Raw genomic sequence first — 26109 nt, forward strand, 5'->3', positions numbered from 1 at the left:
ACATGGTTGCAAAAATATCAATGACTTTGTAAAGTAGCCCATTTCCTCAATATCCTATCTATGTTGTGTAGGAAATCACATAGAGAACTGGCGTTGTTTGGCTGCTGTAGGCTTACTGATTAGCCTACAATGTTATAACGTTACATTGTAGGCCTATCCAAGGTTCCAGACAATGTAAACACATTTTCAACTGTAGGCTGTACAGTAGGCTACATACTATCGTTGTGTTACATGATAGAGTTATTGTCTTGCAACAGATATGGTTCCAATGAACACACACACAAAAAAAAATGCATATTGAGATCTTATCGTGGGCCGGGTTGTGTGTTGCATAATTCCATTCCTGAATGAGTGAAAACTAGTCTTCCTAAGCATACGGGTTGCCTCCCACAATATTAACAATGTTCCAGTATACACCTATATTATTATACACCTATTATACACCCAGTGCTGTTGCCCTAGGTCTGAGATTTCTGAGACTAAGTGAAAACTGGTAAAAGTGGTAATGTTTGTGTAACAAGAAGGTGACTGACCACTTGTTTTCTATATAGTAGTCATTTCCACTTCCTGTCATTGAATTCTTTAAAAAATAACCCTATATGCATTGACACTTTGTATTTGTCGCCGTGGATGGCATAGGTCCTCATTTTGGTAACCCTACAATAATGTTACTTTTATAAAGGTTTACAAATACAATTTATTGTCAGTCAATTAAAATATTAATAGACTCATTATAGCTCATTTATAAACATTCATTGCATAATTATATGCATACTGTATTGTATAAAGCCAGTAAACTTGTTCTCCCCTGTCCCTCCTTCTCGTTCATCAGGGCCAGTTGTCCATCCTGCAGGATAAGATTGACCGCTTGGAGAGACTACTGTCAGAGAACAATGAGATCATAGCCAACATCAGGGACTCTGTGATCAATCTGAAGGAGTCGGTCAAGGATGGCCGTGGGGGTCTTGACGGCGGGAACATGAGCCAAGGGCCCTATCTAGAACTGCTGACTTCGCCTCCACTGGTCCTCCCTATTGACTCACAAGACTGTCAATTTGCGGCAAGGGAGTTCTCCAAGCCAGCAGATGGGGTGCAGGTAAGAGTTTTATAAGGTGGATACAATGAGAAACAAACAGTTCAAGTATTCGTGTAGCAACATTGTTATAGGATTGAACTGCGATCGGATCTGTTCAACATACTCCAGGGAAAGTTTGAAGTAAACAAACCTCCATGCACACAGTTAACTGCCAGTGTTTATTTTTATTGAACTCTGAATTTCACCTCTTTTAATAAGATATATCATTATATAAAGAGACACCATAATGATGTCATTACCATGATGCCAACCTTCCATGCTGAATTGCTCCCACCATCAGTGTGAAATATGAAGCCTTGTAATAGCCATGGGGACGATACTTATTGCAATGTGTCGTGGTTATGGTGTTGAAATGAAGGACAAATGTTAAAACCATTACACTACCATTACACTACCACTGCCAATAATATGTTATTGAATATTTTTCCAATTAATATTATGAGCACACAGACTGCGTAATACATTAGTATACAGCGCGAATGAATTCAAACAGGTGTAATCTGAAAAGGTTTGGTTATATTATCTGGTCTGGTTGGACTATCCTTTACCTTTTCAGGTTGTCCATCAAGTCAGGTCAGGTATTGAATGCCAGCTTATCGGAAATGTTTCTGGTTGTATATGTGGGAAACGTAAAGGGGACTGCAGTTTGACTTGAGAGACAGGTTTCTTTATAAAGAGTTAATACCTTTAGTTACAGTTAAGTCACTCTATACACAAGAATGTCACAGATCGAAAAGAAACCTTTCACTCCTGTGCTTAAATAGACAGAATGAGACACCATATGTCTGTGTATACATCAGGGCTCATCAACTAGATCCAGCCACGGGCTGATTTTTTCATGAGTGGATGGTCTGGGGGGCGGAACATAATTACAAATCATTTGTAGACTGCAAATTGACCGCAAGAAGCCCAAACAGATATAATGTTTGACTAAAACATAATAATTTCAAACCTTGCTTACATTCATATACGATCACGCGTCTCTCTATTATGCGTGGGAATACTTGGGAACAGATTTCTTAAATTAAAATCGCTTGGAGCTGATTTCCTGGTGTTTTTACAGTCTTTTATGTCTAACAATGAAAATTCCCCCACATAATAATACAAAATAATTAATATACTGTATATATATATATTTTTTTAAATTAATTAATTCGTTTATTTATTTATTTTGCTCAAAAGACAAATAAATAAAATCACATTTGGCCAGCTGGCCGCCAGTTGGGGAACCCTGATATACAGTATATCTCATCATATTTGTTCTTGACATCAATCATGATAACAAGCTAATTTCTATGATTTAAATTCCTGTTATTAAAATCATGGCTTTAGTCAGTGGCTCTCGTACCTTAGAGCAGACATTATTTAATATTGTCCTCTTTGTATCACATTCCATTCATTCCATCATTTTATTTGGCCAAAAGACAAAGAGACATTTAAGTTAGTGTGAGTCCCAAAGAAACACCAAGCGGTCTCAGTTTGCGGTAGAATTTCCATCTCTCACTTGCATTCTTCTGACCTGCTGATGTCACAGATATGACTGTTATCGTAGACATATTTTTATGAACAGATTCACTGCTTTCTTTCTTTTCTCTGTGGTGGATTAGGCACTTGACTGCCACTGTGACTTAAAGTAAACACAAAACTGAATCAAATACATGAAACTTCCTTGAACAAATTCAAGAGTACATAGCCTAATAAAGTGAGGCTTTGCTGCAAACCATACATTTTAGTCATTTAGCAGACGCTCTTATCCAAAGCGACGTACAGTATTGAGTGCATCCATTTTTCATACTGGTTCCCCGTGGGAATCGAACCCACAACCCTGGCGTTGCAAGTGCCATGCTCTGCCAACTGAGCCAGGCGTGACCCCATTTACCTCAAGAATATCCCACTATTTGTTTTTTGTTGTTTATTTTTCAGTTGCTAGATGTGTATGACCTCCTGACCTTTGACAACCATGATGGGGGAGTGTGGAAACAAGGCTTTGATATCACCTACCAGGAGAATGAATGGGACAGTGAGCCACTGCAAGTCTTTGTTGTGCCCCACTCACACAATGATCCTGGTAAGCAGTGCACTACTTCTGAGCGTTAAACGGACATTACACTCCAAAATCAGGTTGTAGTTCTTCACAATTGATGGCGTGGGACATGGATTTATCTTGACACAAGACTACTTTAGAGGTTTGAAAACATTTGTACAATGTTTATTTTGGAGTATATTGTCCCTTTAAAGCTAACCTGGAAACACTGGACATTGTTCTGTGACTTCTTTAATGCTTTTGTTTTCTCTACTTAATGCAGTCACACCTTGAGCAAACAGGAAGCAAGGCGTGGGCCGCTCCACAGCAGAGTCAGGATTCATATTTCATTGGTTACCAATGTAATTAGCGCAGTAAAAATAACAGTTTTGTCATACCCATTGGCTGTCAGCCAATCAGCACTCAGGGCTCAAACCACACAGTTTATAATGTGGCATAGACGGGTTGCTTAATTATACAACATGAAGATGTGTGTGGTGTGGCACCACTACTGTAACAATGGAGAAAGAGACCTAATCTATCGGTTTTGACCATCGGTGTGTTTGACCTCTCATTATAAAAAAGGGCTTTCTGCTTTCTTTCTTTCAAATGGCCTGATATTTATTGACAAGATGACATAGAGCAATTGATGAAAGTCTTGTCCTGTTACCTTTAGAAAAAATATATACAGTACCAGTCAAAAGTTTGGACACACCAACTTATTCAAGGATTTTTCTTTATTTTTACTACTAACTACATTGTAGAATAATAGTGAAGACATCAAAGCAAATCAAAGAAGCCACCCTTTGCCTTGATGACAGCTTTGCACACTCTTGGCATTCTCTCAACCAGCTTCATGAGGAATGCTTTTCCAACAGTCTTGAAGGAGTTCCCACCTATGCTAAGCACTTGTTGTTATGCTGGTGAATGAGGACCCAAAAGCGACGTAATAGAAACAGAGTCTTTATTCCAGTATTAAACAAACAATGATTCTCCTGGATATTATCAAAGGTAAATCCAAAACAGGAAACTGAAATCCTCTCGTCAGTAGAGAGGAACGACTGGAGACGCGACCACAGACTGCAGGTCGCTTCAGGAAGGCACAGGCCGTAGCTGACATAGACACCTGCTCACACGCAGCATCTGAAGAAGGCAAAAACACGACAGGGCGGAACAAGGACACAGAACAGCAAACATCAAACAAGAATCCGACAAGGACAGAAGCGGAAAACAGAGGGAGAAATAGGGACTCTAATCAGAGGGCAAAATAGGGGACAGGTGTGAAAGAGTAAATGAGGTCGTTAGGAGAATGAGAAACAGCTGGGAGCAGGAACGGAACGATAGAGAGAGAGAGCGGGAGAGGGAGAGAGGGAGGAGGAGAGAGAGGGATAGAAAGAGGGAAAGAACCTAATAAGACCAGCAGAGGGAAGCACAGGGACAAGACATGATGATCAAAGACAAAACATGACAGTACCCCCCCACTCACCGAGCGCCTCCTGGCGCACTCGAGGAGGAACCCTGGCGGCAACGAAGGAAATCATCAATCAACGAACGGTCCAGCACGTCCCGAGATGGAACCCAACTCCTCTCCTCAGGACCGTAACCCTCCCAATCCACTAAGTACTGGTGACCACGTCCCCGAGAACGCATGTCCATGATCTTCCGTACCTTGTAAATAGGTGCGCCCTCGACAAGGACGGGGGGGGGGGGAGGGAAGACGAACGGGGGCGCGAAGAAAAGGCTTGACACAAGAGACATGGAAGACAGGGTGGACGCGACGAAGATGTCGCGGAAGAAGCAGTCGCACAGCGACAGGATTGACGACCTGAGAGACACGGAACGGACCAATGAACCGCGGAGTCAACTTGCGAGAAGCTGTCGTAAGGGGAAGGTTACGAGTGGAAAGCCACACTCTCTGACCGCGACAATACCTAGGACTCTTAATCCTACGTTTATTGGCGGCTCTCACAGTCTGCGCCCTGTAACGGCAAAGTGCAGACCTGACCCTCCTCCAGGTGCGCTCACAACGTTGGACAAAAGCCTGAGCGGAGGGAACGCTGGACTCGGCGAGCTGGGACGAGAACAGAGGAGGCTGGTACCCAAGACTACTCTGAAATGGAGATAGCCCGGTAGCAGACGAAGGAAGCGAGTTGTGAGCGTACTCAGCCCAGGGGAGCTGTTCTGCCCAAGACGCAGGGTTTCGAAACGAAAGGCTGCGTAATATGCGACCAATCGACTGATTGGCCCTTTCTGCTTGACCGTTAGACTGGGGATGAAACCCGGAAGAGAGACTGACGGAAGCACCAATCAAACGACAGAACTCCCTCCAAAACTGTGACGTGAATTGCGGGCCTCTGTCTGAAACGGCGTCTAACGGGAGACCATGAATTCTGAACACATTCTCAATGATGATTTGTGCCGTCTCCTTAGCGGAAGGAAGCTTAGCGAGGGGAATGAAATGTGCCGCCTTAGAGAACCTATCGATAACCGTAAGAATCACAGTCTTCCCCGCAGACGAAGGCAGACCGGTAATAAAGTCTAAGGCGATGTGAGACCAAGGTCGAGAAGGAATGGGAAGCGGTCTGAGACGACCGGCAGGAGGAGAGTTACCTGACTTAGTCTGCGCGCAGTCCGAACAAGCAGCCACGAAACGGCGCGTGTCCCGCTCCTGAGTAGGCCACCAAAACCGCTGGCGAATAGAAGCAAGCGTACCCCGAACGCCGGGGTGGCCAGCTAACTTGGCAGAATGAGCCCACTGAAGAACAGCCAGACGAGTAGAGACAGGAACGAACAGAAGGTTACTAGGACAAGCGCGCGGCGACGCAGTGTGAGTGAGTGCTTGCTTTACCTGTCTCTCAATTCCCCAGACAGTCAACCCGACAACACGCCCTTCAGGGAGAATCCCCTCGGGGTCGGTAGAAGCCACAGAAGAACTAAAGAGACGGGATAAGGCATCAGGCTTGGTGTTCTTATTTCCCGGGCGATAGGAAATCACGAACTCGAAACGAGCGAAAAACAACGCCCAACGAGCTTGACGTGCATTAAGTCGTTTGGCAGAACGGATGTACTCAAGGTTCTTATGGTCAGTCCAAACGACAAAAGGGACGGTCGCCCCCTCCAACCACTGTCGCCATTCGCCTATGGCTAAGCGGATGGCGAGCAGTTCGCGGTTACCCACATCATAGTTGCGTTCCGATGGCGACAGGCGATGAGAAAAGTAAGCGCAAGGATGGACCTTATCGTCAGACTGGAAGCGCTGGGACAGAATGGCTCCCACGCCCACCTCTGAAGCGTCAACCTCGACAATGAATTGTTTAGTGACGTCAGGAGTAACAAGGATAGGGGCGGATGTAAAACGCTTCTTGAGGAGATCAAAAGCTCCCTGGGCGGAACCGGACCACTTAAAGCAAGTCTTGACAGAAGTCAGAGCTGTGAGAGGGGCAGCCACTTGACCGAAATTACGAATGAAACGCCGATAGAAATTAGCGAAACCGAGAAAGCGCTGCAACTCGACACGTGACTTAGGAACGGGCCAATCGCTGACAGCCTGGACCTTAGCGGGATCCATCTGAATGCCTTCAGCGGAAATAACAGAACCGAGAAATGTGACAGAGGAGACATGAAAGGCGCACTTCTCAGCCTTCACGTAGAGACAATTCTCTAAAAGGCGCTGGAGTACACGTCGAACGTGCTGAACATGAATCTCGAGTGACGGAGAAAAAATCAGGATATCGTCAAGGTAAACGAAAACAAAGATGTTCAGCATGTCTCTCAGTACATCATTAACTAATGCCTGAAAGACAGCTGGAGCATTAGCGAGACCGAACGGCAGAACCCGGTATTCAAAATGCCCTAACGGAGTGTTAAACGCCGTTTTCCACTCGTCCCCCTCTCTGATGCGTACGAGATGGTAAGCGTTACGAAGGTCCAACTTAGTAAAGAACCTGGCTCCCTGCAGAATCTCGAAGGCTGACGACATAAGGGGAAGCGGATAACGATTCTTAACCGTTATGTCATTCAGCCCTCGATAATCCACGCAGGGGCGCAGAGTACCGTCCTTCTTCTTAACAAAGAAAAACCCCGCTCCGGCGGGAGAGGAAGAAGGCACCACGGTACCGGCGTCGAGAGAAACAGACAGATAATCCTCGAGAGCCTTACGTTCGGGAGCCGACAGAGAGTATAGTCTACCCCGAGGGGGAGTGGTCCCCGGAAGGAGATCAATACAACAATCATACGACCGGTGAGGAGGAAGAGAGTTGGCTCTGGACCGACTGAAGACCGTGCGTAGATCATGATATTCCTCCGGCACTCCTGTCAAATCACCAGGTTCCTCCTGAGTAGAGGGGACAGAAGAAACAGGAGGGATAGCAGACATTAAACACTTCACATGACAAGAAACGTTCCAGGATAGGATAGAATTACTAGACCAATTAATAGAAGGATTATGACATACTAGCCAGGGATGACCCAAAACAACAGGTGTAAAAGGTGAACGAAAAATCAAAAAGGAAATGGTCTCACTGTGGTTACCAGATACTGTGAGGGTTAAAGGTAGTGTCTCACATCTGATACTGGGGAGAGGACTACCATCTAAGGCGAACATGGGCGTGGGCTTCCCTAACTGTCTGAGAGGAATGTCATGTTTCCGAGCCCATGCTTCGTCCATAAAACAACCCTCAGCCCCAGAGTCTATCAAGGCACTGCAGGAAGCAGCCGAACCGGTCCAGCGTAGATGGACCGACAAGGTAGTACAAGATCTTGATGGAGAGACCTGAGTAGTAGCGCTCACCAGTAGCCCTCCGCTTACTGATGAGCTCTGGCTTTTACTGGACATGACATGACAAAATGTCCAGCAGAACCGCAATAGAGGCAAAGGCGGTTGGTGATTCTCCGTTCCCTCTCCTTAGTCGAGATGCGAATACCTCCCAGCTGCATGGGCTCAGTCTCTGAGCCGATGGGAGGAGATGGTTGAGATGCGGAGAGGGGAAACACCGTTAACGCGAGCTCTCTTCCACGAGCTCGGTGACGAAGATCTACCCGTCGTTCTATGCGGATGGCGAGTGCAATCAAAGAGTCCACGCTGGAAGGAACCTCCCGGGAGAGAATCTCATCCTTAACCTCAGCGTGGAGTCCCTCCAGAAAACGAGCGAGCAACGCCGGCTCGTTCCAGTCACTGGATGCAGCAAGAGTGCGAAACTCTATAGAGTAATCCGTTATGGATCGATCACCTTGACATAGGGAAGCCAGGGCCCTGGAAGCCTCCTTCCCAAAAACTGAACGATCAAAAACCCGTATCATCTCCTCTTTAAAGTTCTGATAAACGTTAGAACACTCAGCCCTTGCCTCCCAGATAGCTGTGCCCCACTCCCGAGCCCGACCAGTAAGGAGTGATATGACGTAAGCGATCCGAGCTCTCTCTCTTGAGTATGTGTTGGGCTGGAGAGAGAACACAATATCACACTGGGTGAGAAAGGAGCGACACTCAGTGGGCTGCCCAGAGTAACATGGTGGGTTATTAACCCTAGGTTCCGGAGACTCGGAAGACCAGGAAGTAGCTGGTGGCACGAGACGAAGACTCTGAAACTGTCCTGAGAGATCGGAGACGTGAGCGGCCAGGGTCTCAACGGCATGACGAGCAGCAGACAATTCCTGCTCGTGTCTGCCGAGCATTGCTCCCTGGATCTCGACGGCAGTGTTGCGAGAATCCGTAGTCGCTGGGTCCATTCTTGGTCGGATTCTTCTGTTATGCTGGTGAATGAGGACCCAAAAGCGACGTAATAGAAACAGAGTCTTTATTCCAGTATTAAACAAACAATGATTCTCCTGGATATTATCAAAGGTAAATCCAAAACAGGAAACTGAAATCCTCTCGTCAGTAGAGAGGAACGACTGGAGACGCGACCACAGACTGCAGGTCGCTTCAGGAAGGCACAGGCCGTAGCTGACATAGACACCTGCTCACACGCAGCATCTGAAGAAGGCAAAAACACGACAGGGCGGAACAAGGACACAGAACAGCAAACATCAAACAAGAATCCGACAAGGACAGAAGCGGAAAACAGAGGGAGAAATAGGGACTCTAATCAGAGGGCAAAATAGGGGACAGGTGTGAAAGAGTAAATGAGGTCGTTAGGAGAATGAGAAACAGCTGGGAGCAGGAACGGAACGATAGAGAGAGAGAGCGGGAGAGGGAGAGAGGGAGGAGGAGAGAGAGGGATAGAAAGAGGGAAAGAACCTAATAAGACCAGCAGAGGGAAGCACAGGGACAAGACATGATGATCAAAGACAAAACATGACACTTGTTGTATGCTTTTCATCCACTCTGCAGTCCAACTCATCCGAAACCATCTCAATTGGGTTGAGGTCGGGTGATTGTGGAGGCCAGGTCATCTGTTGCAGCACTATCACCCTCCTTGGTCAAATAGCCCTTACATAGCCTGGAGGTGTGTTTTGGGTCTTTGACAGGTTGAAAAACAAATGATAGTCCCACTAAGCGTAAACCAGATGGGATTGCGAATTGCTGCAGAATGCTGTGGTAGCCATGCTGGTTAAGTGTGCCTTGAATTCTAAATAAATCACTGACATTGTCACCAGCAAAGCACCCACACACCATCACACCTCCTCCTCCATGCTTCACGGTGGGAACCACACATGCGGAGATCATCCCTTTACCTACTATGCGTCTCACAAAGACACAGTGATTGGAACCAAAAATCTTACATTTGGACTCATCAGACCACAGGACAGATTTGCACCGGTCTAATGTCCATTGCTCGTGTTTCTTAGCCCAAGCAAGTCTCTTCTTATTGGGTCTTCCTTTAGTAGTGGTTTCTTTGCAGCAATTCAACATGAAGGCCTAATTCACGCAGGGTCCTCTGAACAGTTGATGTGTCTGTTACTTTAACTCTGTGAAGCATTTATTTGGGCTGCATTCTGAGGTGCAGTTAACTCTAATGGCCTTATCCTCTGCAGCAGAGGTAACTCTGGATTGTCCTTTCCTTTGGCGGTCGTCATGAGAGCCAGTTTCATCATAGCGCTTGATGGTTTTTGTGACTGCACTTGAAGAAACGTTCAAAGTTCTTGAAATGTTCCGTAGTGATTGACCTTCATGTCTTAAAGTAATGATGGACTGTCGCTTCTCTTTGCTTATTTGAGTTGTTCTTGCCATAATATGGACTTGGTGTTTTACCAAATAGGGCTATCTTCTGTATACCACCCCTACCTGGTCATGACACAGCTGATTGGCTCAAACGCATTAAGAAGGAAAGAAATTCCACAAATTAACTTTTAACAATGGCACACCTGTTAATTGAAATGCATTCCAGGTGACTACCTCCTGAAGCTGGTTGAGAGAATGCCAAGAGTGTGCTCCCTGTTCACCCATGACTACATGGCCAGGCACGACTCCAACACCATCATTAAGTTTGCCCGACGACACAACAGTGGTCGGCCTGATTACCGACAACGATGAGACAACCTATTGGGAGGAGGTCAGAGACCTGGCCGTGTGGTGCCAGGATAACAACTTCTCCCTCAACGTGATCAAGACAAAGGAGATGATTGTGGACTAAAGGAAAAGGAGGACCGAGCATGCCCCCATTCTCATCAACGGGGCTGTAGTGGAGCAGGTTGAGAGCTTTAAGTTCCTTGGTGTCAACATCACCAACAAACTATCATGGTCCAAACACACCAAGACAGTTGTGAAGAGGGCACGACAAAGCCTATTCCCCCTCAGGAGACTGAAAAGATTTGGCATGGGTCCTCAAATCCTCAAAAGGTTCTACAGCTGCACCATCGAGAGCATCCTGACTGGTTGCATCACTGCCTGGTATGGCAACTGCTCGGCCTCCGACTGCAAGGCACTACAGAGGGTAGTTGACTCTGTACTGGTTCCCCTGTATATAGCCTCCACATTGACTCTGTACCGGTTCCCCTGTATATAGCCTCCACATTGACTCTGTACCGTAACACCCTGTATATAGCCTCCACATTGACTCTGTACTGGTTCCCCTGTATATAGCCTCCACATTGACTCTGTACCGGTTCCCCTGTATATAGCCTCCACATTGACTGTGTACTGGTTCCCCTGTATATAGCCTCCACATTGACTCTGTACTGGTTCCCCTGTATATAGCCTCCACATTGACTCTGTACTGGTTCCCCTGTATATAGCCTCCACATTGACTCTGTACCGTAACACCCTGTATATAGCCTCCACATTGACTCTGTACTGGTTCCCCTGTATATAGCCTCCACATTGACTCTGTACCGGTTCCCCTGTATATAGCCTCCACATTGACTCTGTACTGGTTCCCCTGTATATAGCCTCCACATTGACTCTGTACCGGTACCCCCTGTATATAGCCTCCACATTGACTCTGTACCGGTTCCCCTGTATATAGCCTCCACATTGACTCTGTACTGGTTCCCCTGTATATAGCCTCCACATTGACTCTGTACTGGTTCCCCTGTATATAGCCTCCACATTGACTCTGTACCGTAACACCCTGTATATAGCCTCCACATCGACTCTGTACTGGTTCCCCTGTATATAGCCTCCACATTGACTTTGTACTGGTTCCCCTGTATATAGCCTCCACATTGACTCTGTACCGTAACACCCTGTATATAGCCTCCACATTGACTCTGTACCGTAACACCCTGTATATAGCCTCCACATTGACTCTGTACCGTAACACCCTGTATATAGCCTCCACATTGACTCTGTACCGTAACACCCTGTATATAGCCTCCACATTGACTCTGTGCCGTAACACCCTGTATATAGCCTCCACATTGACTCTGTACCGTAACACCCTGTATATAGCCTCCACATTGACTCTGTACCGTAACACACTGTATATAGCCTCCACATTGACTCTGTACCGTAACACCCTGTATATAGCCTCCACATTGACTCTGTACCGTAACACCCTGTATATAGCCTCCACATTGACTCTGTACCGTAACACCCTGTATATAGCCTCCACATTGACTCTGTACCGTAACACCCTGTATATAGCCTCCACATTGACTCTGTACCGTAACACCCTGTATATAGCCTCCACATTGACTCTGTACCGTAACACCCTGTGTATAGCCTCGCTACTGCTGCTCTTTAACTATTACTGCTGCTCTTTTATTTTTTATTTTTTTACTTAACACTTATTTTTCTTAAAACTGCATTGTTGGTTAAGAGCTTGTAAGTGGGGCCTCCCGGGTGGCGCAGTGGTCTAGAGCACTGCATCGCAGTGCTATGCTGCGCCACCAGAGTCTGGGTTCGCGCCCAGGCTCTGTCGCAGCCGGCCGCGACCGGGAGGTCCGTGGGGCGACGCACAATTGGCTTAGCGTCGTCCGGGTTAGGGAGGGTTTGGCCGGATATCCTTGTCTCATCGCGCTCCAGCGACTCCTGTGGCGGGCCGGGCGCAGTGCGCGCTAACCGAGGGGGCGGGTGCACGGTGTTTCCTCCGACACATTGGTGCGGCTGGCTTCCGGGTTGGAGGCGCGCTGTGTTAAGAAGCAGTGCGGCTAGGTTGGGTTGTGCTTCGGAGGACGCATGACTTTCGACCTTCGTCTCTCCCGAGCCCGTACGGGAGTTGTAGCGATGAGACAAGATAGTAATTACTAGCGATTGGATACCACGAAAATTGGGGAGAAAAGGGGATAAAATTTAAAAAAAAAAAAAAAAAAAAAAAAAAAGAGCTTGTAAGTAAACATTTCACTGTAAGGTCTACACCTGTTGTAATCGGGGCATGTGACAAATACAATTTGATTTGATTTGATTTGAAGCTGTCAATAAGGCGGGGGTGGCTTCTTTGAAGAATCTTACTTTTTGATTTGTTCAACACTTTTTTGGCTACTGCATGTTTCCATGTGTTATTTTATAGTTTTGATGTCTTCGCTATTATTCTACAATGTAGAAAATTGTAAAAATTGTAAAAATGTACTGCTACTGTGTGTATATATATCAGAAAAAGAACACAATTGATCAGACGCATCAGAAGCCTGTTTTGAAAAATTTCCTCAATAGTACATTTTGCACAGAAACAGCCTTTTAATGCTGTGTTGCAGTGTGACTTAAAGGCGTAGTCCCTCACTAGACATTCCAGAGACTAAGGCGTTAGTGTAGGCACTAAGAGTAGTCAGTGCTGGGCGTTTGTCACATCACGTGTAAGCACAGTAGCAGCATCTGCAGCCCAGTAACAGCCAAGGCCAGCCTATTCTTTGTGCCTGAGATTGGGTAATTCTTCAGTAACCCAAGCTGGCTTTCTGGTTTAACTGGGCTGATTCTCCCTTAGAGTTGTATACAGTAGCTAATGACAATACTCACGCCCTTGCACAGTTTAAAAGCACTCATGCCTGTGTGCCTTCTACTGAATTATTTATCCTATTTTATCTTGCAGAGGAAATACTTTTTTGAATGCATTTGATTTTCATTGGACATGTGATGACATTATGTTGTTAAATCAATGGATGTGGCATATTGATTGAACCACATGTTCTGCTCATTCACCTGATGATGATGGCTTTATTGACTCTATGGCAGACACACACACACACACACAGACAGACAGACAGTCTACAGTTGTAATGTATGCTCTACCACTTTGTCATATTTGTCCATTTGTACGTTCTCAGGATGGCTGAAGACGTTTGACGACTACTACCGGGACCAGACCCAGCACATCCTGAACAACATGGTGGTGAAACTCCACGAGGACAGCCGCAGGAAAATGATCTGGTCCGAGATCTCATACTTCTCCAAGTGGTGGGACAACATCGACGACCAGAAGAGAGACGCTGTCAAGAGGTAGTCTGTCTGTCTGTCTCTGTCACTCTAGCTTCAAGGTGATACTGAAATCAATATGAGCAGCAAATCACTTCTGGTTTATGTTATTGTGTTGTTTATATAGCTTGGCTGCTGTAAACGTGGAATCTAATTCCTCAGTGGATTTACAATAAGATTCCGATGCTCCTCTGGTATTCCCATTTTAATTAAAGCAAGGTTATGCCTTGCTTAGGGGCAGCGGTTTTATAGGGTTTCTAAAAAATGAAATGAAATTAGAAATGACCCACTGGACAAAAACTGGTCAAATCAACGTTGTTTCCACGTCATTTTAACCAAAAAAATGATATGTGACAACTAGGGTTGGGTGGTATCCAGATGTTCATACCATCATACCATTTCTGTACCATACCGGGGTCTACGCTATTACCGGAAGTGCACACAAGAAGCACTATTTTTTGACGCACAAAACAAATGAGGCAACAGGGATGTTGATCCAGGAGGGGATTGAATGTCTCTGCTGTAACCAAGAAGCTTGATCTTGACATTGAGACACTTAGCTAGCAAGTTAGCAAACCAAATGCATAGCTGGAGCCCTGAGCCGGACACTTAGATTTAGATTTCTTACAGTTAAAATTTACTTACACTGAGTGTACAAAATATTAGGAACACCTTCCTAATATTACGTTGCAGCCCTTTTTCCCTCAGAACAGCCTCAATTCATCAGGGCATGGACTACAAGGTGTGGAATGCGTTCCACAGGGATGCTGGCTCATGTTGACCCCAGTGCTTCCCACAGTTGTGTCACGTTAGATGGTTGTCATTTGGGTGGTAAACCATTATTGATACACGGGAAACTTGAGCGTGAAAAACCCATCAGCGTTGCAGTTCTTGACACACTCAAACCAGAGCCTCGCACCTACTACCATACCCCATTCAAAGGCACTTCAATATTTTGTCTTGCCCATTCACCCTCTTAATGGCACACATACACAATCCATGTCTCAATTGTCTCAAAGCTTAAAAATCCTTCTATAACCTGTCTCCTCTTCATCTACACTGATTGAAGTGGATTTAACAGGTGACATCAATAAGGGATCATAGCTTTCACCTGGATTCACCTGGTCAGTCTATGTAATGGAAAGAGCAGGGTGTTCCTAATATTTTGTACACTCAGTGTATAGTTATAAGCAGTGGCATAGCATGCACTCCTGCAGCCGCGGCGAGGGGAAATACCCCGGTATACGGTATAAACGGTATATTGGCCAAGCCTAGTGATGGCGTAAGGGAACGTAAGGGATTTTCGTAATTTTTTCGCCTAACTTTTAAAATAAACCCTAGTTTACAATAAAAAAAATATTACTCTGCCTGGTATCAGGAGTGAATTGGTTTGAATTGCCTTAACCAGCCAAACTGATTATGGTCTTGTGGTCCTCAAATCAATTTTGTTTGTGAGAGGCACATAGGTTAACACATGTTCTCGCTCACTCTGCCTCAGTCTCTTTAGCCACTTAATAATTAAAAATAGGATGTAATAAATGTATCACTAGTCACTTTAAACAATGCCACTTTTTATAATGTTTGCATACCCTACACTACTCATCTCATATGTATATACTGTGCTCTATACCATCTACTGCATCTTGCCTTTGCCGTTCGGCCATCGCTCATCCATATATTTATATGTACATATTCTTATTCATTCCTTTACACTTGTGTGTAAAAGGTAGTTGTTGTGAAATTGTTAGATTACTTGTTAGATATTACTGCATGGTTGGAACTAGAAGCATAAGCATTTCGCTACACTCGCATTAACATCTGCTAACCATGTGTATGTGACCAATACAATTTGATTTGATTTGTCCCCTTGGGAATGTAATGGTTGCCAGTCAGGGGTTTCTCTGGAAGTGACATGGAGGGGGATTCAGAGGGTTCTCTACTTCAGAAAACAGGCCCAAAAGCAAGAAGCAGGGTGTCACAAATGTTGTGTGCAAATGCTGTGTGCATTGGCCATGCTCACAACGAGCTACTGACGGGTAGCGTTCAGCAGCTAGCCTTGGGGGATACACAAACTGTGTATGAAATGCAATAAACATTTCAGCTGCAGGTTAGAATTCCAATTAGGAGCACAAGCAAACAGCCTTAAGGTGAAGAATGGAGGGAGATCTAACACAAATATTTATTCACTATTGATTTGATGCGCAGGGAGTTCTAAGCAAACCAGATCCATTTTTTTTGTTGAGAACATTCTGTGTTTACAATTTCTTTTTGAGTGTCATTGCTTATGTAATAACTTATTTTCTTTGCATGTTTTATTTTATTTCAGCAAATTGAAGGTCTGGCGCTTAATGATAAAATGTTCCCTGTTACAGTACACGGAGTAGCATTGCTCGAGAAATTCGAACAAACGACCTCATTAATTCTTTAGAACTTTTAGAATTGGAAAGGGACATGTTTTTGAGCGGCGTGTTTCGGTTTGTTGAAGGGACGTGTCCATCCGTCCTCGTTAGGATGCGGTGTTGCTATCTGCTCAGTGAAGATGGCACCTGCTTTCACCACTCCAACTTTTCAACACCAGGACAGACCTACACGACACACCACTTCCACCTGTCCAATCATAGAACAATGAAGGAAACCTTCTGGTGATTGAATGATGGCAGAGAAATATCACATTTCCGTGGAGAGAAAATAAAGAGCAATTTCAACTTGTTATTATGAAAATTGCTGAGTCGTTGTCCTTTGTTTTGCTTATCCATGCTCTTATTTAAGGGGCTCGCCAGGGACACATTAGGGAAGTTTGCAATTGAAATATGCTCGGCGAACAGAGAAAAGATGCTGAATCGCAATCATAGCAAGGTTTCCTGTCCTAAAGAGAGATGGGAGTAACTCCTTAGGTGGTTGATTTTACTCTTAGGACTTAGGAGTAAGACAATTCAACAGCTACAGAGGAGAAGATGGTTCTTGTTGTCGCAATAAGTAGGGCCCCGATTTTTTTTCTCAGCCACACATGAGGTGATGTCTCGTACAACTAAGGGTGCGTTCGTAAATTCACTCTGGCCATCTACACCAATTTCAGAGCACTCTCGTCTGAGTGGGCCAGAGCACAGAATAACTGATGAATTTACAAACGCGAAACCCCCTTCTGAATATGACCGGTGTCAGTAAACATCTGCAAAAAAAACATAATTAAATTGTTGCCAACCCCACAGTTACAGTCACCAACGCTCTAGATAACATGAAAACTAGGGAGAGTAAAATGGTCATAGTGAGGTGTTCTCTCATTTGTGTTTGGAAGTAGCTAGCAAGCTAGCCAACTTTAGTCAGTTAACTTGGGTGCCTGACTCACGTTGTGAGGTCACAACGCTCGAATCAACCCTACTCCTCGGCCAGAGTGTCCAGTGTGTGCTATGAACGCTCCGAGATTTACAAACGGACAGTTCCTCTGTGTAGATTAGAGAACCTTCCAGAAGGACAACCGTCTCTGTAGCACTCCACCAATCAGGCCTCTATGCTACAGTGACAACGCTCTGAATTTATGAACGCCCAGAACGCACTCTGGCACTCCATAGTGAATTTACAAACACCCTAAGATCTATTACACCTTTAGGATTTACAAACACACTCTAAGATCTATTCCACCTTTAGAATTTACAAACACACCCTAAGATCTATTACACCTTTAGGATTTACAAACACACCCTAAGATCTATTCCACCTTTAGAATTTACAAACACACCCTAAGATCTATTCCACCTTTAGAATTTACAAACACACCCTAAGATCTATTACACCTTTAGGATTTACAAACACACCCTAAGATCTATTCCACCTTTAGGATTTACAAACACACCCTAAGATCTATTCCACCTTTAGAATTTACAAACACACCCTAAGATCTATTACACCTTTAGGATTTACAAACACACCCTAAGATCTATTCCACCTTTAGAATTTACAAACACACCCTAAGATCTATTACACCTTTAGAATTTACAAACACACCCTAAGATCTATTACACCTTTAGAATTTACAAACACACCCTAAGATCTATTACACCTTTAGGATTTACAAACACACTTTGTGTTTTTGGCTTTGAGCTATGAAATGGTAATTGACTGAGCTGATTGTCTTAGAGCCTGAATGATAATTTTCCTCTATGTTGTTTAGTCTGTTTGAGCATGGCCAGTTGGAGATCACAACGGGAGGCTGGGTGATGCCTGATGAAGCCAATTCGCATTACTTTGCATTAATTGACCAGCTATTGGAGGGACACCAATGGTTGGAGAGAAATGTGGGTGAGTGCATAAAATATCAGGAGTTAGTTATCTGGAAAGAGATCATAAAAAGGACATTTGTTGGCAAGCACAACATATTGGTTATTTTGCATGATTCAAACAAAATGATTTGCACACTTTAACCATCAGAGATTTTATCTATCAATTTATATATCAAATGAAATGTATTTATAATGCCCTTTTTACATCAGCCAATGTCACCAAGTGCTTATACAGAAACCCAGCCTAAAACCCCAAACAGCAAGCAATGCAGAAAAACTCCTTAGAAAGGCAGGAACCTAGGAAGAAACCTAGAAAGGAACCAGGCTCTGAAGGGTGGCCAGACCTCTTCTGGCTGTGCTGGATGGAGATTATAAGAGTACATGGCCATTAATCGTTCTTCAAGATGTTCAAACATTCATAGATGACCAGCAGGGTCAAATAATAATCACAGTAGTTGTAGATTGTGCAACAGGTTAGCACCTCAGGAGTAAATGACAGTTGGCTTTTCATAGCCGAGCATTCAGAGGTTGAGACAGCAGATGCGATCGAGAGAGAGAGAGAAAGTGTGTCGTGAACAGCAGGTCCGGGCAAGGTAGCACGTCCAGTGAACAGGTCAGGGTTCCATAGCCGCAGGCAGAACAGTTGAAACTGGAGCAGCAGCACGACAGGGTAGCATGACAAGGTATGAACAGATGATCCCAGTGGCAGCTGGTGACTTAAAAAGTTAGGGAGGATGACTGATGCAAATGTGTTGATTCAGAGTTCAGACAACCTTTTAATTATGCTGTTTGACCTGTGTAACATATGTTTATTTCAAGGATTTTTATGGAATGTTTCATAGTTTTTTATTGTTTATAATTTTTCCTCAAAAAAGGAGGACTGTTGCCAACCTCCTCTGCATGAACCTGAATTTTCCCTCTATTCTCCCCTGTTAGGAGTGAAACCCCAGACGGGCTGGGCTGTGGATCCGTTTGGCCACTCCCCTACCCAGGCGTACCTGCTGAAACAGGCTGGCCTGGCCAACATGCTCATCCAGAGGGTGCACTACTCCGTCAAGAAACACTTTGCCAGTCAGAAGACACTGGAGTTCTTCTGGAGACAGAACTGGGGCAAGTAACCCGACTAAATGTAGCCCTGTGGCTCTCCCAGGGTGCTCTTCCAGAGTCAGTGTTTCACCTAGCTAGAAGGTAAGGGGTCCTGCCCCACTTATACAATTTTAGGGGAAACACTGCTCAGTGGTTCAGGTACTATCTTAGCCATTAAATTAAGCATTTAGCATTTACAAAGTCCTAGTTCTACTGCAAGTCTATGGACAGAAACAAAAGAACATGACCTCAGAGTGACTAGTACATACTCATGTAGTCAGTAGAAAACAAATCCTTCTAATTCCTGTACATATTTAGTGTGACAGATGCTGTGGATGGTTTGATGCCGTGTGTTGAACTCTGGGCAGTCAGCTTGTGTAACTAACAGCACTCGGATAAGCGACAGCAGCATCTGCTGCCTACAGTATTGAGCCGCTCAGACCATCAGCAGGGGGATTTCTCATGTCCATAGATAATTATGTGGGTGCTTTTATTAGTCCTATTTAACACATGTACAAGTGTGTATTTGATCTTTTTTGCATATCCCAATTCCCCCTGAGACATGCTCAGAGAGTGGGGTCACGCCCAGGTTTAGCCATTATTAACGGTGACCCTGGAGCAATTAGGGTTAAGTGCCTTGCACAAGGGCACGTTAACAGATATTTCACCTAGTCAGCTCGAGGATTCGAACTAGCGACCTTTTGGTTACTAGCCCAACGCTCTAACCGCCAGGCTACCTACCTTACACAAGTGTCATATGAAGGCATGCTCCTTTCTCTTTGGTCTCATCTTATAGCATCTGTGGTAGAAGGGATTCTCTTTGTATGGACTGAGGCCTGCATGGCTTAAACATGTCTGGCTGCTACTTCATGCAATGAACAGACCTGGGTTCAAATGGTGTTGGATTCCTTTCTATTTGCATTTGAAGAATGTAGACCACAGCCTCATGACTAGAGGGATGGAGAGTTTGGAGGTCAAAGGTCTGATTCACATTGGCCATGAACCATCTGCTGTGTGTGTGTGTGTGTGTGTGTGTGTGTGTGTGTGTGTGTGTGTGTGTGTGTGTGTGTGTGTGTGTGTGTGTGTGTGTGTGTGTGTGTGTGTGTGTGTGTGTGTGTGTGTGTGTGTGTGTGTGTGTGTGTGTGTGTGTGTGTGTGAGAGAGAGAGAGAGACCCCTGTTAACGTTAGTGAGCTGAAGGAGTGTGTGTGTGTGTGTGTGTGTGTGTGTGTGTGTGTGTGTGTGTGTGTGTGTGTGTGTGTGTGTGTGTGTGTGTGTGTGTGTGTGTGTGTGTGTGTGTGTGTGACAGGGAGCAGTTGGTAACAGAACAGGCATTAGTTCGTTAGTGGTTCCATGCAGCAATGATGTATCTAAACGGGTGATTACTCAAACCTCTAAGCCAAATGATGTAGTACTCATTCATGCTTTTCAGTAGGTAGACAGACGTCTAAATCGTCTGCAATGCCAAAGAGAGCGTCTGTCTGTTCAAGTTGTTATTTACGTCATGAAAATGATCAAATACTGTTATGATTATTTAATAGCAGACAATGATGAAAGATCAGATCAGGTTGTGTTCTGTTCGTATGGTTTTATGTTATTCTCAGTGTTATAGACATGAGTTGAGTACTTCTTGATGAAAAACTAGTACTGTTTGTTTGGCAATGTGGTGCAGTTCTCCCAGTATGGCCAAAGGGGATATACACCCTAATTATATACACTGCTCAAAAAAATAAAGGGAACACTTAAACAACACAATGTAACTCCAAGTCAATCACACTTCTGTGAAATCAAACTGTCCACTTAGGAAGCAACACTGATTGACAATAAATTTCACATGCTGTTGTGCAAATGGAATAGACAAAAGGTGGAAATTATAGGCAATTAGCAAGACACCCCCAATAAAGGAGTGATTCTGCAGGTGGTGACCACAGACCACTTCTCAGTTCCTATGCTTCCTGGCTGATGTTTTGGTCACTTTTGAATGCTGGCGGTGCTTTCACTCTAGTGGTAGCATGAGACGGAGTCTACAGCCCACACAAGTGGCTCAGGTAGTGCAGCTCATCCAGGATGGCACATCAATGCGAGCTGTGGCAAGAAGGTTTGCTGTGTCTGTCAGCGTAGTGTCCAGAGCATGGAGGCGCTACCAGGAGACAGGCCAGTACATCAGGAGACGTGGAGGAGGCCGTAGGAGGGCAACAACCCAGCAGCAGGACCGCTACCTCCGCCTTTGTGCAAGGAGGAGCACTGCCAGAGCCCTGCAAAATGACCTCCAGCAGGCCACAAATGTGCATGTGTCTGCTCAAACGGTCAGAAACAGACTCCATGAGGGTGGTATGAGGGCCCGACGTCCACAGGTGGGGGTTGTGCTTAGAGCCCAACACCGTGCAGGACGTTTGGCATTTGCCAGAGAACACCAAGATTGGCAAATTCGCCACTGGCGCCCTGTGCTCTTCACAGATGAAAGCAGGTTCACACTGAGCACATGAGCACATGTGACAGACGTGACAGAGTCTGGAGACGCCGTGGAGAACGTTCTGCTGCCTGCAACATCCTCCAGCATGACCGGTTTGGCGGTGGGTCAGTCATGGTGTGGGGTGGCATTTCTTTGTGGGGCCGCACAGCCCTCCATGTGCTCGCCAGAGGTAGCCTGACTGCCATTAGGTACCGAGATGAGATCCTCAGAGCCCTTGTGAGACCATATGCTGACACATGCACATTTGTGGCCTGCTGGAGGTCATTTTGCAGGGCTCTGGCAGTGCTCCTCCTTGCACAAAGGCGGAGGTAGCGGCCCTGCTGCTTGGTTGTTGCCCTCCTACGGCCTCCTCCATGTCTCCTGATGTACTGGCCTGTCTCCTGGTAGCGCCTCCATGCTCTGGACACTACGCTGACAGACACAGCAAACCTTCTTGCCACAGCTCGCATTGATGTGCCATCCTGGATGAGCTGCACTACCTGAGCCACTTGTGTGGGTTGTAGACTCCGTCTCATGCTACCACTAGAGTGAAAGCACCGCCAGCATTCAAAAGTGACCAAAACATCAGCCAGGAAGCATAGGAACTGAGAAGTGGTCTGTGGTCACCACCTGCAGAATCACTCCTTTATTGGGGGTGTCTTGCTAATTGCCTATAATTTCCACCTTTTGTCTATTCCATTTGCACAACAGCATGTGAAATTTATTGTCAATCAGTGTTGCTTCCTAAGTGGACAGTTTGATTTCACAGAAGTGTGATTGACTTGGAGTTACATTGTGTTGTTTAAGTGTTCCCTTTATTTTTTGGAGCAGTGTAGCTTAGACTCTGGACAATGTTTTGAAATATATTATCTACATGAGTAAAAGTCTTGTGGGTTTTAAGTTGGAAGACTTGAATGAAATTTAAGTTGAATGAATAGTTGAATAACAGTCTGAGAATGTTGTTTTACCTAACGTACTCACTATACTGGTCAAATAGCACTAAAATACGGCATATTATAGAAGCTTTCTGAACACTGTCATCTGTATGCTCCTCACCCTCTATTTTCCCTTCAGGGTGGGTTCAATTCCATTTCAATTCCAGTCAATTCAGGAAGTACAACGATTCCAATTCTAATTCTCTTCCAAAACTTTTCAATGAGGAACACTTGGAATTGGAATTTGGTTTACTTTCTGAATTGACTAGAATTTAAATGGAATTGACCCCAACCCTGACTCCCTCTATTCAATATAAAATGCAGGGGTCAAATACAAGTCATGGAAAACTGACATTGATGTAGTGGTTGGAAAAGCCTCTCTGTGCTCTTGTTTTGAGAGACAGACATCCTGTGGAATAATAGAGAGCATGGCTAGAAATGTGCCATGTGGGAGATGACAGGAAGTGGGCCCCTTCCACTGCTGGACAAATAGGATTTAATCTCTCTCGCCAATTAATCATCGGTTCAATGCCAGAGCAGATTATATCCACCAAAGTTATTTAATATCATTATCATCGACCAGGCATGAGTTTTAATTCTAACAAGGGATAAATGTTAGTACTTTTGAATAGCGCATGCATGCCATGGCCAGTCTCATTGAGATAGAAATGTAATTACATGCTAGCTATATGTTTACAGTCCATGTTCTGAAATGTTGTCTTTGTACTGTCAAATGCAAGTACCACACATGAAGTACCCGTATTTTATGTTCTACTTTAATATTCTATTTTATTCTATTTCAAATCAAATCAAATTGCATTTGTCGCATACACATATTTCTAATGCAGGTGCAGCAAAATGCTTATGTTTCTAGCTCCAACAGTGCAGTAATACCAAACAATACAAAACAATACAGACATCCAAAAAAGAAAAAGAAAGAAATTAAGAAATATCAGAATGTTGTATTTCATGTTCTATCTGTGTGCAGACCCAGCCTCCAGCACGGACATTCTATGCCACATGATGCCCTTCTACAGTTATGATGTTCCCCACACGTGTGGTCCCGACCCCAAGATCTGCTGCCAGTTTGACTTCAAAAGACTTCCTGGTGGGCGGGTCAGCTGTCCCTGGAGGGTCCCCCCTCAGCCAATCACGGATGGGAACGTACAACAGAGGTGACCAATTACATAGAAATGGAATGAGAATGATATACTGTATTATTATTATTATAATTATTATTATTATTATTATGTATCTCAATAACCACTGGACTTGGCTGTGAAATACAAAATTCAAATGACAAATACTTTATTGTCCCATTGGATTTACTTGAGGCAGGAAATTGTCTTTGGCTTGAGGCTCACAGTAAAAAAAAAAAAGGCTTGCCTCTCCCTGGTACAGAATAATTTTACAAACACTGGTTTATGTGGTAGACACACAGTCCACATTCTCTCCATGTTGATGGTGTTATGGTGTCTCCATGTTGATGGTGTTATGGTGTCCTCAGTGTGATGGTGTTATAGACAAGGATCAAACACGTTGTGTGAACAAGATAAGACATTGTAGGATAATCTGTTGTGGTAATAGGAATTTCAGATGGCGTCTGTTTTTCTAACAGAAGGCTCTGATGATAAGTGGAATTTCTGATTCAGTAGCAAATCCAAGAGGAACTTGTTTGCACCCAGTGTTCCCTTGGTGTCTGATTGCACAACATGGCCCTAACAGATAGCGGCAGATGGACAAGGGTTGAACTAGAGAATTGGGAGGCATTAAAAGTCTCAAAAGTAATATATGGAAATACACAAGCAACCCCTCTCCCCACACACACACACACACACACACACACACACACACACACACACACACACACACACACACACACACACACACACACACACACACACACACACACACACACACACACACACACACACACACATATATGCATTTTTGTTGACAATTACAGCTTAATATGTCATGAAAAATTGTGACTCCGTTGTAGTAGTCAACTATTTTTCCCATAATCCCAAGGGTTCAGATGCTGCTGGACCAGTACAGGAAGAAGTCCAAGCTGTTCCGAACCAAGGTGGTGATGGTCCCCCTAGGGGACGACTTCCGCTATGCAGAGGCCTTGGAGTGGGACCAGCAGTTCCAGAACTACCAGAAGCTCTTTGACTACATGAACTCTCATCCAGAACTACACGTCAAGGTCTGACTTGTGACCTGGGTGCTAGAATGTTGTGTGAATATGCAGGAGTAGAGTTTTGTTTAGCCATTTCCTTTTCTGGATGCCATCTTAAATTCAGGTTTATTGGGTTTGCATTGTTGGAAGATGGTGGTGTGTAAGGTTTTGATGCAGCGCATAATTGGAATGACTGATGCCCGATAGTGTAATGGTGTGTTTCGTTGGCTCCCTAATTCCTGCCCTTCTTGATTTTTTTGTGTGTGTCCAGCTATTGCAATGGTATACTGCTCTCAATAAAGCAGAAAAGTAAACTACCCTGCAGCATTGATAGATCTATTTTCAATTTGTCTCTCAGGTTCTCTATCATAAATCTGCTTAATATTCCAACTGACGTATTCTGTTCTAGGCTCAGTTCGGCACCATCACGGATTACTTCAATGCTCTTCGTAAATCGGCCATAGACCCCGGTCACGCTAGTGCCTCTTTACCGGTGGTCAGCGGCGACTTCTTTACCTACGCAGACCGAGATGACCACTACTGGAGTGGCTACTTCACCTCCCGACCCTTCTACAAACGCCTGGACCGTGTGCTGGAGTCACACCTCAGGTAGAAGCACTTGCAGTTCATTTTCTGCAACTTATTTGTCCTTCTTTATTTCTCATTTTCTTATTTGCAACTTATTGTTACATTTCTGTAATCATCCAACACAGATGACATTTCTTTTGTTACAAGGAGTACATTTTCAACATAGAAAGTGAATCACCTTAAGCACCGGATTGCATGTCTGGTTAAGGTTGCAGTGTACACGAGGGAATTCCAATTTAGCTGTCAATCGGCCAAACAATAGACCAAGCAACATAGATTATTTATTTATCTAGACTAGAGTTGTTGCTGGGAAACAGCCAAACCACATAGATTATTTATTTATCTAGACTAGAGTTGTTGCTGGGAAACAGCCAAACCACAAGGCTAGAACTAAAGTATGCTAATATATATGTTTATATGCCATATATACAGTTGAAGTCGGAAGTTTACATACACCTTAGCCAAAGACCCATGTGATGAAAGAAATAAAAGCTGAAATAAATCATTCTCTCTACTATTATTCTGATATTTCACATTCTAGAAATAAAGTGGTGATCCTAACTGACCTAAGACAGGGACTTTTTACTGTCTTTGGCTAAGGTGTATGTAAACTTCGGTTTTCAACTGTATATATGGCATATAAACATATATATTAGCATACTTTAGTTCTAGATAGACAGAGCCTT

At 44.5% G+C, this 26109-nt stretch overlaps 1 protein-coding gene across 3 annotated transcripts in view; it reads left to right on the plus strand.

Moving 5' to 3' along the window:
* Positions 1-26109, plus strand: part of LOC139556591 (alpha-mannosidase 2-like) — a 59396-nt gene that overhangs the window by 1323 nt on the left and 31964 nt on the right. For 2 of the 3 annotated variants that reach the window (XR_011671159.1, XM_071370770.1), the window contains exons 2-9: positions 833-1096; positions 3020-3164; positions 13758-13929; positions 18074-18201; positions 19119-19292; positions 23642-23828; positions 24685-24862; positions 25245-25444. Coding sequence is in view for 2 of the 3 variants with exons in the window: in XM_071370770.1 (XP_071226871.1) it covers positions 833-1096; positions 3020-3164; positions 13758-13929; positions 18074-18201; positions 19119-19292; positions 23642-23828; positions 24685-24862; positions 25245-25444 (1448 nt within the window). In the remaining variant the exon portion in view is untranslated. Of the gene's footprint in view, positions 1-832; positions 1097-3019; positions 3165-13757; positions 13930-18073; positions 18202-19118; positions 19293-23641; positions 23829-24684; positions 24863-25244; positions 25445-26109 lie in introns of those variants that run through there. The other variant, XM_071370900.1, reaches the window with a different exon arrangement.

This window comes from Salvelinus alpinus, chromosome 1, assembly GCF_045679555.1.
Source record: "Salvelinus alpinus chromosome 1, SLU_Salpinus.1, whole genome shotgun sequence".
In the NCBI taxonomy this organism is placed as follows: Eukaryota; Metazoa; Chordata; class Actinopteri; order Salmoniformes; family Salmonidae; genus Salvelinus; species Salvelinus alpinus.